Here is a 15,319-nt window from a genome sequence, read left to right as displayed (position 1 = left end):
GAATTGTGAAATGATTAATTAGTGGCTTTCTGTAGGAATTACATGAAAGCTTTGAAGTAAGGAAACTGGGTCTAAGCAACATGGCCTTGTTCTCATGATCATCCTGGTGCCTTCCTGGGTGGAGGGGGTTTTCCACCTCAGCTCTGAAAAGCCTCCAGGTGCAAGAGGCCATTCATTAAATTGCAGGTGTCATGCTATTTAGCCTTGGGAGAGCTTAAGCTATAAGAATGCTTGCCCTTGATTATCTCCCTAAATGGTCTGATTCGCTGGAAAGTCTGAGGCATATCTCCCCGTCCCCAATATGGAAGGCTTAAACTGACCCCTGAGCAACTTCCCTAGGTGGAAGGTTCTGTTGGTACCTGAGCATTTCCCTCTATGGTCTGTTTCTGTTGGATTTGGATCTCCACCCCAAACGTGGATTTTTGTTCAACCTCTGTACTGGGCTGCGGGTCTTGGAGACAGGAGTCCCCCTGCAGTTGCCAGCTCTCCAATAAAGGCTCCCAATTCAATCTCTCAAAATGTGCCTTCTCCATTTCTCACCGATAGAGTTCCCATACAGCAGTTTCTTTGTAGGGAAGGAAGACTTTTAGCATCTCCTTTTCATGTATTTAACTTTTAGTCTCATATATTAGAGAGTGTAAGAACGGAACACAGAAAGCTGAGCATGTGATTCAATCACTGGGAAAGCTAAGACAGGAGAATCAGGGGTTTGAGGCCAGCTTGGACTACAGAGTGAAATGTTGTCTCAAAAATATCTGCATAGTACTGAAAAGATATCAAAAGTAGAATGTGATATTTGCTGAAATAGTGCTCAAATCAAGAGACACAACTACTCTATAAAGCTAAGTTTCTTATTATTCTGGAACTGTGGATTTTGGAATCCATGCTATTTAGACAAAAAGAAGAACCCTAAAACGTATTGCAGGTAAAACATAATAAGAAGTGGAGACTTTCTTCTTTATTACAGGTATTCACAGAATTTCTATTATGTCTTGGCTAAAAACTTCTCTGAAGAAGGGGAGAATGCAGTTAAGAATTATCTATCTATCTATCTATCATCTATCTATCTATCTATCTATCTATCTATCTATCTATCTATCATCTATCTATCTATCTCCCATAAAAGTAAGAGTGAAGGAAGGAATGGGTAAAGGAGGAATTAGTGAAAATGACGAAAGAGGAGACATTGATCAAATTGCACTGTATTTTATAAACTTGCTTTGCTAAATGGCAACTCCTTTGTACAACTACTTAAAGTTAATAAAAGAAATCTTACTTTCAAGGCTTTTGTTTTTGTTTTCATTTTTTGGTCAGTTGTGGGCCTGAACTTTGGGCCTAGGTGCTGTCCCTCAGATCTTCAGCTCAAGGCTAGTGCTTTACCATTGAGCCACAGCGCCACCTCTGAATTTTTCTATTTATGTGGTGCTGAGGAATCGAACCCAAGGCCTCATGCATGCAAGGCAAGCACTCTACCACTGAGCCACCTTCCCAGCCCTCTCAAGGCTTTTCTTAATAACCCTAGTGGAATGTTGTAATGGAATCCAAATATAGCACTTTAGATTGGAGTTTATCCTCTTCATTCCCAAGCATAGACAATCTCCAGCATCCTTATCCCAGAGCCCTGAACAGCTTTTCCTTGTTGAAATATAGAAGACACTTTGTGACTGTGGGTGGTAGCTATCTCTCCAATTACTTTCTCCCCCTAAATACCTCTTAAGTTTATCCTCACTGCTCCATCTCCTCTGATCCATCTTTTATGGCCTCCATCCAGATGACCTCTAGTCTGATCCTTTACTCATTACCTCTTCAAAATGTAATCCTGACTATGGGAGAGACACCCTGTGAACAGTCCTTACATTGATTATAGAAGTGTGTTTCTTTCCACGAGTGCTCTTAACTCTGTATACTTAGATATATTCACCAGCAAGATGGTCTTTTAAATTTCACTAAATAGTTTCCAAGGAAAGTTTTGACATCTCAACCATATCCGATATAGTACTGGGTATGCTTTTGATGGTTATTCAGTATTTATTAAGCGAATCATTGTTGGTTCACTTATCAATGACATCTATAGATAGCATGTTTTACATTTCAAAATGTCTTGAATCCTGTGGAAAAATAAAATAACTCTTCTCTCATTCAGTGCTCTAAGAATATTTTGAGGCAGAAGGAACTGAGTCTAGAAAAAGCTGCAGATCAGCATTGGGTTTAGCAGGAGGACTGGCTTTGCCAAGCTTTTAGCCAGGGCCACTGGGTTGCTTTGGATTGTGACTCATCCTCTTTCCATCACAATACATGCCTTTCATGGATAACAACCTTCATCACCTGCTGCATCCTCAACCCAGAAGAGTGGAGAAAGAATACGTAACTCCATGTAGAGACTGTAATGCACAGTAAATTCTAACATGACTCTCCCATGTCAATCACTGAAAAGCTAGTCTCTAATCTCATGCAGTGGCGCACAGGTTTTTGTAGCAGCATGAAGAAATACAGAGCATTAGGGCATTAGTGCTGTGAGTTGGAAGACCTGCTCCAGCCTTTGTTCTGCTGCAAAATAGTGAGTGTGACCTTGAACACATCAGAGGCTATCTGAGAGTCTTCCCAGCTTCATTTGCAAAATGAAGATACCAGTCCCTTATCTGCCTACCTCACAGCGCCATTGTGAGGATTAAATTGAACGACGCCCACAAACGTATTTCAGTTCGCTCAACTAAACTCCCAGCATATTTTCTATGTAGTCCTTTAGGGAATATCTTTTCTTTGTGTATATAGTGAAGAGATCACTGGAGGTGGAATCTTACATTGTAATCCTGAGTCTAATATTTACAATCATGTAGGTTCTTAGGCAGCATTTTTAAAAGTATTTCTGAGCCTGTTTCCCTGGAAAAGGGAGATGATCATAATTACATTATCTAAGGATCTAATGGGCTATTGCTTCTGAAGGTAATACATATCTCTCTGAGTCAGGAAATACCCTATATTTCATTCATTTCAATTTGAAACCCACACAATCATTTGCACATGGCATTAGCTAAAAAGAATTGAGTGCTTTTGGTGCACTGGGAAAAGATCAAATGTTTCAACACCTTTAAAACATTTACTTAATATTTATCATGACCTTCCACGTCGGGTTTCAGTATTACCCCATGCTAGGAACCAAAGTCACCAGCAGTGATGGCTAATCCATTGATTGGATTGAGAAAGGCCTGGGAAAATAGCAAAAAAGCAGTTAAAGCCATCCTCTGGTGGTATATGTGAGGAGCTCATGTGGGGCAACAAACTAAGGGAAAGACCCACCTCAATGTGGGTACCAGTATCCAAGAGAATGGGTGTTTGCATAGAACAAAGACAGCAGAAGTAAGTAGGCCTGCCAGTTATGTAATCTTCACTGTGGGGAACTGAGCCTCAGAACATGCATAATGGAGCAGCTACTATGTTCCTTGGCTTAGCAGCATACAGACAGCCATTGTGGAGCTATCCAGCCTATGATACTTCATGAAGAATTAGTGGAGTTTGGAGAATGATCTCTATGGGTCTGCAGACACAGGGTGTTCTAGGAGCACTGAAAAGAACTACAAATGTTCTGAGGGAGGAGTGCTGGTTTGTTTAGAAAATATAAAAGAGCCAGTTTCCCTTATTTGCAATATCTAGTATACGTCTGATTCAAGCAGAAAAGGTCAGATAAGGTGATGCCAGGGAAATGAGCCCTAAGATATGTATTCAAATGTTTTTTTTTTCTTTTATGCGATTGTTTCTAACACATTTATAAGGTTATTTCTTTGTTGCTTTGTATGTCCCTCCCCCACAGTATAACCCCTGCTTTCACTGTATTTCACGTTGGTATAATTTGTGGAGGGGAAGGGGAAAAGCAAATCGTTTAAATAGGGATACAGGTGGACCCATTGCAACAATGAGATGTACAAGTCCTTATGTTGAAAATGAACTTTGCAACTTTGGTGCCGGGGGTGGGGGTGGGGGGCACACGGGGAGGATTGGGTGAGGGGCATGGGGGGAGGCTGGGAAGAGATGGGAAGGGGAAACAAAAGGAGGAGGCTACAATGCTTGATAAGAAATGTACTCATTATCTTGCCCACATAATTGTAACCCCTCTGTACAGTATTTTCACAATAAAAAAAAAAGAATATAAGAAAAGGAAAGAAAAAAAAGAGCCCGTGGGATTAAAAAAAGAGCAAGCAACTAGAATAATATTGGTAGTACGCATCAGGATACAGAGAGAACACATCAGCAGGGTGGGACGGGCTTCTGCTAAGTCTGAATTAGGCAGGGTGTCAGAGGTTTAAAAGCAGATAAATGACAAAACTCCACTTGCACTTTAAAAGGTTGACTCAGCTGCTGTGGTGAAATCAGCCAGTTTTGGCCAGGTTATTTATTTCATCATAAGCTAGGGATGTACTTTAAGGGAGAGAGGAAGAAGAGAGAGAACTGGATGTGGGTTATTAGTTTTGTTGTTTTTTTTTTTTGGAGTTGTATGTAGGGTTTAATTTTTCATAAACATTAAAATAGTATGAAACTAGAATTATATAGGATGAACATACTTCATTCTATCACCCAGGGGAAAATATAAAATATTTTCATATTTCTGTATAATTTTATAGCAGATACCAGGAAATGTATTTTTTAATGGAGTCAGGACTTATTCTCACGGTATTGTGAAGACCTGGCAATGGATTTGGTATAGGGTATCAAAGGGAGAGAATGTAGGAATGAGTCCAAAGACTTCGGCTTAATTAGTGAGAAAAATGAAGATTTAATAAGCTGAAAGATAATCTGCAATAAGAGGTATCTGGTAGAGAGAGATTAGAGTTTAAGAAAAATAGGTATTTGGTTTTGTTCACAAATTTCCCATGCCAATAGAGCATTCTGAGAAATCCAGAAAGGAATTTACTCTGAGTCTGAAGAACAGATTACAAGTTGGTACCAGAGATTCAAATTTAGAAGAAAACAATGTATTGATAGAACATAAAGTTCTGAAGTGGATGAAAAGATATTCCTCCTCCCCTCCCCCCAATGCCTGAGTCCTGGGGCAACTCAGTATCTACAGATAGGGAGACTGGAAGTAATAAAGAAATAGGAACTAAAATGACAGTCCCAGGATTAACATCAGGAGATGATGAACGTCTAGAAAGGTAGAAACCATCAAGTGAGACAAAACTTGCTAATAGCCAAGTAATGTGAGGGCCAGGAATCACCAGTGGATTTAGCAACATGAAGATCAATGGTAAAAGCATAGTTTCCATGAAATATTAGAGACAAAATCATAATCAGAATATGGGATATTGGAGGGAAGTTAGCAATTCAAGAAACATCATTATAAAAGGAAGAAGAGGGGCTGGGAAAGTGGCTCAGTTGGTATAATGCTTGCTGTGCATGCAGGAAGCCCCCATGCATTCCTCAGCACCTCATAAGCAGAAAAAGCCGGAAGTGGCGCTGTGGCTCAAGTGGTAGAGTGCTAGCCTTGAGCTGAAGAACTGAGGGACAGCGCCCAGGGCCCAGAGTTCAGGCCCCACAACCAACTGAAAATAAATAAATAAATAAAATAAAAGGAAGAAGAGAATAGAGTGGTAGAGGAGAGGGAAGGATCAAGGTAGAATTTGTTGCAAGTGAGTAAAACTAATGATGTTTGAGAAAAGGATTGTTTAGATGTGTTTTTTTTCAACGTGGAATTAGTAAGATTTAGTGCACAAGGATTCTGAGCTAAGACATAAGCAGATAAGTTGGATACAGGAGCTTATAGAACTTCCCTTCTGATTTTTCTAGGAGAATAGAAGCAACATTAAGAGTGAAGATAATATGAAGATGAAGAATCGAGGAGAGAAAGAAAAAAATATCATTACAAATATGTGTGAGAGAGGCTGACATAAATATACCCTGGCTGTTAAAAGTGTTAGTAGTTCGCATGAGATTAGTAGCTATTACTTGGGAGTGGGTTGGGTCAACACAGTTGATTATTTCTTCCAACTAACTTCAAGCACAAAAATGTCAGAGTAGATGGAAACTCATAGTCAACTAGCCATGGAATTTATCATGGTAAATAAGTAAAGGAAAAGAAGAAGGACAAGGAATAGTAGATACTATAGAATCAATAGATTGAATGTCTCTGTGGATGACTGTTGTAAGAAGGAAGCTAAATGGAGAAGGATTAGAATCATGATTGAAGAGTGACGTTTGCAGCAGATACTGCAGTGATTGATGCTATGGAACTGTGGATGACCCTGGGAGTGAGTAGCATTGGTTACGGAGGAATGATGCTTGCAATGAAAAGAAGGATTTTGATAGAAGAGGAAAGGATCAAAATGTTATTATATTCAGGAAAATAAGAAGTTACAAAAACAAATGAGAACATAATGACCAGCTGAGTGCCAGTGGCTCATGCCTGTAACCCCCTCTATGCCAGAAGCTGAGATTGAGGATTGATTTTGAAGCCAGCACAAGCAGGAAAGTACCTGAGATTCTTATCTCCAATTAACCACCAAGAAGCCAAAAGCGATGTGTGCTTCAAGAGGCAGAATATCAGACTTGAGCAAAAATGTTCAAAGAAGGCTCCCAGACTCCCCACCAGGACAGCACACACACACACACGCACGTACGCACGCACGCACGCACGCACACACGCACACACACACACACACACACACACACACACACACCAGTAGCAACAAAAGCTTTTCTCCCCTTCCTTTCTTTCTTCTTTCCTCTGTTCCTCCCTCCCTCCCTCCCTTCCTTTCTGGCTTTTCTCCCTCTTTTCTTTCTTTCCTCTTCTTTTCTCCTCCTCTCCTTCCTCCTCTCCTCCTTCTTCTCCTCCCCCCTTTCTATCCCTTCCCTGACTTTCTCTCTTCTCTCTGTTTCTTTCATAACCTCATTCTATTCCTATCTTCCCCTTCTTTTCCCCCTTCTCCTTCTCATTTTCTGAGCCTTATTTTCAGCCTCTTTTCTAAATTGTTTCTATGCCCAGGGTAATCTCTTCACTCTTCCTGGGGACAATGACTGCCCTACATGCTTTGCTTGAATTCCTTCCCTTGGCTGTCATAGCAATCCTTTGAGGCAGAGCTGCTCTTTTATCTTTTCTAACATGTAGGTATTATTTATATTTTATACATGATGAAACCCACAAAAGTCAAACTTTTGATAAATGTTAGGGCTATGTGTAGATCCAGTCATTTGAACTTAGATGCTCTATTTTTAGCCATTATAGGTTACAGGAGCTTCTAGCTATAAATAGATTCAAGCTAGATTTTCATCCGAGGGAGTTTGAGAGCTTTTGTGGAATTATTTTTATGCAGAGGTTTCATTGTGGCCAATCATGAGGATATTCATACTTTTAAAACAGTTGTGTGAGTGATATAGACTATTTCACAAAGTTAAGTCCAGACAGGGTGGAGATGGATTAAAAGCTGAGAAATGATTCACAGAGTTGGGCAATAATGATGGCAGTGATTGAATAAAGAGAAGAATGAATGACCTGCTGACCTGAGGGAGACTTGACAAGGCTGGATATTGAGTGGCAATGAACAGAGACACTTGGATAGAAGGCGTAATACATGTGTGTGTGTGTGTGTGTGTGTGTGTGTGTGTGTGTGTGTGTGGAGGGGGGGCACATACACACATATGGTTTGGGGGCAGGTTGAATTTATAATGTCTCTAGAAAATCTACATTAACACTTGGGCAAGAACATTGATTCTCATTTCTTAGCTGTGCAAACTATAGTTCACAAACTTTTAAGACACCATCCAGTGATGGAGTAAAACAGTAGCAGAGGTAATGCTAACACAAATGGCTACCTTTTCCTGATAATGAAGTATTGAGTGAGCAGATAGATGGCTGTGTGTATGTTTGTTTCTCCTTTCATTTTAAAGTCAGGTAAAATTGCAAGGAAGAAATGGAAACCTTTAAAAATGATAGTTTGTAACTGAGGTTAACCATTAGAAAGAGAAGCGTTTTGAGACCCCACCCTGAGTGAAGTTGTTCTGAACTGCATGAGCATCGTACTGCAGCATTTAAAACCAAGGCTCACCTGTCAAGTACAGACTATACTTGTCTCTCTGAATCCTCAGGATTCTTAAAGATTGCATGTGTTCAAAACACTCATTCATTTGAGAGATTAGAAGATTAACACATGAAACTGCTTTGTCTTACACGGATGGACCTTATCTAATATCTACCTAAAATGCAGAAATCAAAGTGGAAAATCTAGATATGATACCGGAGCAGTTGCAAGGGATAAATAAGCCCCCAAAGCAAGAGATTGTGATCTCGAAATTGGACATAGTTAACTCATTCCTGGTCCACAGCAATAGTCACAATAACAACTTCTATCGAAGAGGAGAGTCTGCTATGATCTTAGAGGTGTGAGCTGGATTTTGTCCTAAGAGACATTTGAAAAGCAAGTATCATTTCTTCCTCATTAAAAACATATGGTGAAAGTTCCTGTGATGCCAGTGGTGGTGTTGGGATTGGGAATGAGTCACAACGATGTGTTTAATACTATGGCCTTTACCTGTGTATAGCCTACTTGTCTCCTCATTTTGAAACCTCAAGGAAGTAAAACCTCTTATCACAGGATCCCATTCTTCCCTCACTTAATAAGGAGGTTGTAGATAAGTAATTTAATTTGTTTCCTCTAGCAATTCTGCTTTTACAAACCACACATCTCTACTTGGTAATGAATACAGAGTAGAGAATTCAGAGTTTTCAAGTTCTCTGCCCAGTCTCCCCCGGCCAGTGTCCCACGGGGAAACTTTGAAAAGGATGGAAGATTAGGCTGAAATTTGATCACTAGTACCTACCTGTTGTCACCCTCTCTGGAGAAAAAGACCGTGAAGGTTTGAACATTCCCTCTTGCTTCCGCTGGTGGGCGCCAGCTGAGACGGACAAACCGACTGGAAACCAGGACAGGAACCACATCTCTGGGTGCAGAAGGGAGGACACTGGAGCTTGGCATAGCTGTGGACGAAGGGAGGGGGAATTAGGCAAGAAGAGAAAGCTGACGCGACACAGACAGCTAAGGTATGGCTGTCACTCTATCAGCAGAAAGAACACGGGACATGAAATCAAACTCAACTTCAACATCAAATTCAAATCCCTTGAGTCTAAAGCAGTGGTTAATTAATACGGCACCTTTATACATGGTCAGATGGTTTAAATGGGTTCCGTTTGTTTGCATGACTTTTTCTGAGGTCCATAAGGTTAAAAAAAAAAAAAAAAACTCATGCATTTGGCAAATCATTCTAAAAATTTATCATTAAACCAACAATAATGTTTATCTTTCCTTGGTGCTGATATCCAAAATCACAGGCTGCGCATGATACTTCAGCAATTTATAGGTTGGAAGAAAATCAAAATTAGATATTGAAATTAATTTTAAAATGTGATTAATGGTGACTTAGGAAAACCTTTACAATGTTTTTTTTTTATTTTTTATTGTAAAGATACTGTACAGAGGGGTTCCGGTTACATGAGGAAGGTAATGAGTACATTTCCTATTGAGCATTGTTATCCTTTGTTTTTCCCCCATAAAATGTTTTGAAAGCTAGAAAATAAGTTTGCAAATGACAGGAAGGAGTGTATTGTGTTCACATTCTGCTATGTTAAATACCTCCCTTGTTCAACTCCTTAATTAAAATAAAGTGATAGGAGTTTTCAAATCCCATCACTAAATGTGAGCCGGAAATTGGACATATGTAGCTCACACCTGTAATCTTAGCTCTAAGTGGCTGAGATCTGGAGGATCATGATTTGAAGCCAGTCCAGGTGGAAAAATTCATGAGATTCATCTCCAAAAGAACAAGCATGACCAAATTGTAGAGTACCAGGCAAACAAACCTAATAAGGTCAAGGCCCTGAGTTCAAATCCCAGTAACCACCACAAAAAAAAAAAAAAGAAAAGGAAGAAAAAGAAAAAGTAAAAGAAACAAACAAAACAAACAAAAAAGCAGAACAAGAAGTGTTAGTATCAACCAATCTTGAGCACGCATGATCAGTAAGAGGACAATAAGAAATTGCAACCAAATCAGCATCTTCTCCCTGGGCTCTGAGGAGTATTTTCTAAGAATGCTGGTCTAGATCTAGAAAAAAATAGACAAAGCACAGAATAGAGTGAATCAAGCATTTCTTACCTCAGTTTAAACCACTTACATAAAACTAGGGAAAAAAAGCACTTTTTAAAAAACAAAACAAAGCAAAACAATTGTTCTTTATGCAGAGGAATTAATTTTTTTCTTGCTAATCCCCTATGCTTTTCCTCAACAGTAACTTGTCTTCAAATAAAGTCTCAATAAGGAACCAATCATAACCTCTTTTCTTTGCCCTTGGAGGCCTAATCTCCAGTCTGGCCCTAATCTCTCTGTCCTATTACTGTTGCTATGGTTACAGCTTCTTTATCTGTTGTCATGGAGAAAGGGAGGTGAATTGGCTCTACTATAACAACATAGTCTTTTTCTTCTAAAGACACCTAAAAAATTACTATCATGGTAAATGGGGATGATTTATGAAGGAAATAAAAATCCCAAATATACTTTAGAAAAAAGTAAATGGTTGTATTATTTCCAGTGCAATAGCCTTAATAACAGCTATCCTCCTAGGCTATTTTTTCTATAAAAGTACAATCTAGATACCAAAGGCTTTTCTTTAATTATTTAAATTCTGTAACTTTCTCAAAGAACTTTAGCTGTATATGGTTAGAAATTACAAATATGTTTTCCTAAAATTTCACATTATGCTTCAAAATTCAAAGAGTATATTAGGAAACAGTAAAATTACAAATTATTTTTCAAAGACATTTAAAAGTAAGGGATGTTAAATGTAAAATGAAAGGTAATCTACAAAAATCTCATATTTATATAAAAGAACATATTGGGCTATCATCTGAAATCAATAAAATGAATATTTGTTGTTTGCCTACCAGTTTCCAATTGTTATTATTTAAGCTAAAAATCATTTGTGTTTTGATTTCATTTTATTGATATAAAATATTTGTATATATTTATGGTGATACTGGAAATTTGATACATATACCTATAATATATATAATATTATAATCAGTGTGATAAGAATTTCTATATCCTTAAAAATTTTATCATTTGTTTTGAGAAGCTTCAAATGCATCTCCATTTTTTATTAAATTCATACTAAATGCTATGAATAACAATCACCCTAGGGTGCAGTTTAATAGTAGAATTTACTCCTCCCATCTCAGAATTGTGGTACCTTTTATCCAGCTTCCTCTATCTTCCCTCACTCCAACTCTAGGAAGTGACACTTTACGCTCACTTTCATAAAATTAACTTTTTAAGGTTCCACATTTCAACAAAGATCATGAGGCATTTGCATTTGTCTGTCTGGGTTATTTTGTTTAATCTAATGTCTGCCTAATCTACTACTGAAAATAACATAACTTCATTCTATTTATGCTGCAATAATGCTCCCCTTTATATGATACCATATATTCTTTATTCATCCATTGATAATAGTTAATTTCATATCTTTGCTATAGTGAATAGAGGTCTAAAACAAATGGAACATATATATCAATACAATGGTTTCCATGGATATATGGTTCCAATGGGACCACTATTGGGAGAAACCCTTAACTGCTCAGAATGCATAAAGGTGAGTACTGGATTTCTATGATACTCTGTGACATAGAAAGTTATTTAGCTTCTCTGAGCTTTACTTATCATATTACAAAATTGATCCAAATATTTAATATATAGAAGTACTAAGTGAAGATGAAAATGCATTTTAAGAGCTGCTTATGCATCTAGCTAGCATATGATATATATTCAATGAACAGTTATATTATTTGATTATCATCAGACTCAGAGAACAAAAATCTTGTTTCTACTCTCCCAGTTTTATCATGTCTGACTGGAGACCTCAGAGCCCATAGGAAAACAGTGGAGAGAGCTCTAGCTAAGTAAGTTGGGGCCATTATACAAGGAGAGTACTTGTTCACCCCAATGACATCCCCTAGTTCCTTTATCAGGTGGCAGATGAAAAAAGTCTATCTTAACTAATCATTTAAATTTTTATCCATTTATATACTGATTATTAAAGTGTATATTTCATTTCAGATGCCTCTCCTTCATATTCTTATTAATCATTGTACACTTTGTCATTCTTCCAAGGCTTTTGAAGCCATCTTCTATCATGGCTCTCATCAATGATTCTTTCTGACATTCTTTCTGGCATGTTCCCCAAGCTACAGGGAAGCTGAACCTCTATCCATGCCCACCCTTTCCCTTGAGGGGATGTCACTGAATTCCCAGTCATTATTTATCTCTTCTCCATGCCCAGAGACCCCAACCCAAGCCATTTCAATGCCATCAGATCTGTCATCAGATCTTCCTCTGGGGATAAAGACTGACAAGCTGTGACATCTCTCCTCCCTTCCGCAAGCACATTTATCATCTTTCTCCTCCTCCCAGCCATATGGTGCTTTGTCCCAGGCTGCCAGGCGTCCTGTCAGCTGTCCATGTAGAAGATCCAAAGAACCTACACATTGCTGATAACAGATCAGTATGGCAGGGCCTGGGAAGCAAGGAGCAGTGTTTTCCATGCAATTTCCTTTGGTGAAAGGAAATTGAAATTAATGACAAAGCTGCATTGTTAAGAAAAAAATGAATTAGTACTGAGACACATATATCTATATATTTACATATTTATGTGCATATGTGCATGTATATTTACGAATACATACACATATACATAGTCACATAAAGTCATATACACGTTAGTCCACTGAATATTCTAACAAGAAGTGCAAATAAAGGTGAGTGGAAGCTAATAAAACTTAAGTAAGAAGAATAAAAGGCTTAAGCCACCCTCATTAGCAGTATGAGTACTCTTAAGAAGCACTTTTACTGTTTTAAGATGCTATGTAGCTCCATAAAAATGCTCCCATCACATCTGATAGCTCAGCGAGTTCTACTAATGGCAAACATCCAACCCTGACATGGGATTTTAAATGAAGTTCAGATAATATATTTTAAGGTATGATATAAGTATAGCTGTGGAAACATTCATTGCCGGGATGGGCATATTTGAAATTTTTCTTTCCTTATTTCTCTGAGATTCAGAATTTGGGAATGACAGGCTTCCGAAATGCCATGTTTCAGATGTTCAAGGGTGTGTGTGTAGAGGTGGCGCAGGCCAAGAATGCATTGGCAAAGTAACACTGGAGGTTCATTAAGTATCTGCATAGTGCACTTGGCTCTAAACCCTTGCTACTCATCCTTGAATTTTATAGCCAGTGAAGTAAATTAAAGGGAAATAAAAAGTAAAGGGATAATAGTGGGTACAAACTTTTAAGATAAATGATTACTAATTCCAGGTAGGTTTATGCAAGTAGAGTTTCATGTCACTGCTATGGAACTCCTGAAAAAAAAACAGGGAATGGAGAATACACATGAAGCACAAAGCACATTTCCTTTTATTGAGCTACTTGTAAGGTTTACCCTATGAGGCCAAGACAGAACAAAGAGATGGAGAGAGAAATGGATCCTGACCAATCTTTGAATCATGAGCAGGTGGCTCATGCAAACACAGCAAAGTGATGACTCCTGAAAACTCATCCTTTTCCTTCTTCAAGTTTTATAGTAAAAACAGGAGCAAAGCTGCAAAGCATAAACAGCCATTATTATCTGAAACCCTGAACTTAAGAGTCATGAAGCAGGCAAACAAAACAACTACCTGAGGCCTGTGATTAAAAAATTAAAACACATATATTAATAAATCATGGCAATGTATCAAAAGCAAGTATTTTCCTTGGCCACTCTAAGTGGAACAATGTTCATTCTTATAGAGATGTGTCTTTCAAAAAAATCTCATTTATGAGGAATCATATGTGTTATTTACCTAAAATCTCTTATAGATTTGAATTATGAATCATAAAGTTTATTAAAGGGTTCAAAATTTAACACAGGGGCTATAAAATTCTGAAATACAGGATATAAGCACTCACCTATCATAGCATAAAGTTTATTTTGGTTATAACTTCAGCTAAATCAATGTATATTTTGAGTTACATTAAAATGTTCCTTATCATCAAACAGTAAGAGGATTGATGAACTTCTTTTTGTCTTAGAGTAAAGAGAAAGAATCCTGGAATTGGAATTAGGAGCAAGGCTTACCTATTTATCTGCCATCTAAATGTCATCTCGAAAATGAATCCCTTTACATTTCAACAATAGCGGGAGGTGTGACCCTTGGGAGGTGCTTGATTCCTGGGGTTCCTTGATCCATGCATTTGAGGGGAGGAGTTCTCCCTTTTCTCCTACCCCAGCCCTCCCATCATGTGAAAGCACCCTATTCTTCAGCTCAAGCAACATAAGGGACAAAATGGCTTCTTTAATAAGGGTGCTAATCCTGTTCACAAGGGCAGAGCCTTTGTGATTTTCTCAAGTGACTCTTTAAAGAATTGCCCCTCGTAATACCTCCACAATGGCAGGTAGGTTTTGACCTAGACTGTATAGAGACACGGACATTCACACCACAGCACACTGGCTCTAAAGACACTGATTTAGAGCAAGTTTAAAACGCTGACATTAAAATAATGGAGTCCTCTGTCAGAGTCCCATCTCCCTGGTTTTCCTTCCCAGTATTCACACATACTTGTTCCTCTGCAGAGAGATAAGGATAGTAGATGGTGTTCACAGAGTACTTTGAGTTGAGTTTCAGGCATTGAAAATACAAAGAGAAAGCCAACCCATGCGGACTATTTCACCATCTTTAAAAAAAAAAACAAAAACAAAATAAAAAAAACAAAAACAAACAAAAGGAATGCATAGGTTTTTCTCCTATAGTAAAGTTCAATATTGTTAAGATGGAAAGTCACGCTTGAAGTTTACCTCTAAATCTCCATCAAGTGAGAGGCAACTGGACAGCATCAGAAAGCACCAGCCAGGCTTCACTATGTAAGCTTGAATGAGATAATTTACTCACTCTTTGCGGAGACCTTCATTTACATATTTCAGAAAGGGATAGAAAGAGCAATATCATAGAACAGGACCCAGAAATATTTTTTAAATATCTTTCAATTACTCAAGAAAAGCTCAAAAAAAGAGTGAATTCAATTGTACTAGTCATGTAAGGAGACATTTCTGAGAAGAAGAAAAAAACACAACTAATGTAGAAAACTTTTGATAAATATGACTTTGAAATTGAAAATTCTGTGTGAAAGAGCATCCGAGATGTAAGTAGGAATGTTACCCTTGTGTAAAAGTTTTAATACTAGAATAAAGAACTAGTGTGCCTAATATGGAAAGAGCTCCCACAAATGAAGTACATTTTTCATAGGAATTT

General features: G+C 38.1%; 1 protein-coding gene across 1 annotated transcript in view; it reads right to left on the bottom strand.

Annotated features, from left to right (window-relative positions):
* Dcc (DCC netrin 1 receptor) overlaps positions 1-15,319 on the bottom strand; it is a 992,977-nt gene that overhangs the window by 295,392 nt on the left and 682,266 nt on the right. Inside the window, exon 8 of the mRNA XM_042675181.1 lies at positions 8,806-8,962. Coding sequence (XP_042531115.1) covers positions 8,806-8,962 — 157 coding nt within the window. The remainder of the gene's footprint in view (positions 1-8,805; positions 8,963-15,319) is intronic.

The sequence above is a fragment of the Dipodomys spectabilis genome, unplaced genomic scaffold (assembly GCF_019054845.1).
Source record: "Dipodomys spectabilis isolate Male_0828 unplaced genomic scaffold, ASM1905484v1 ptg000024l, whole genome shotgun sequence".
Lineage (NCBI taxonomy): Eukaryota > Metazoa > Chordata > Mammalia > Rodentia > Heteromyidae > Dipodomys > Dipodomys spectabilis.
The sequence above is the reverse complement of the archived record's forward strand: the minus strand, read 5'-3'. Positions and strand labels throughout refer to the sequence as shown.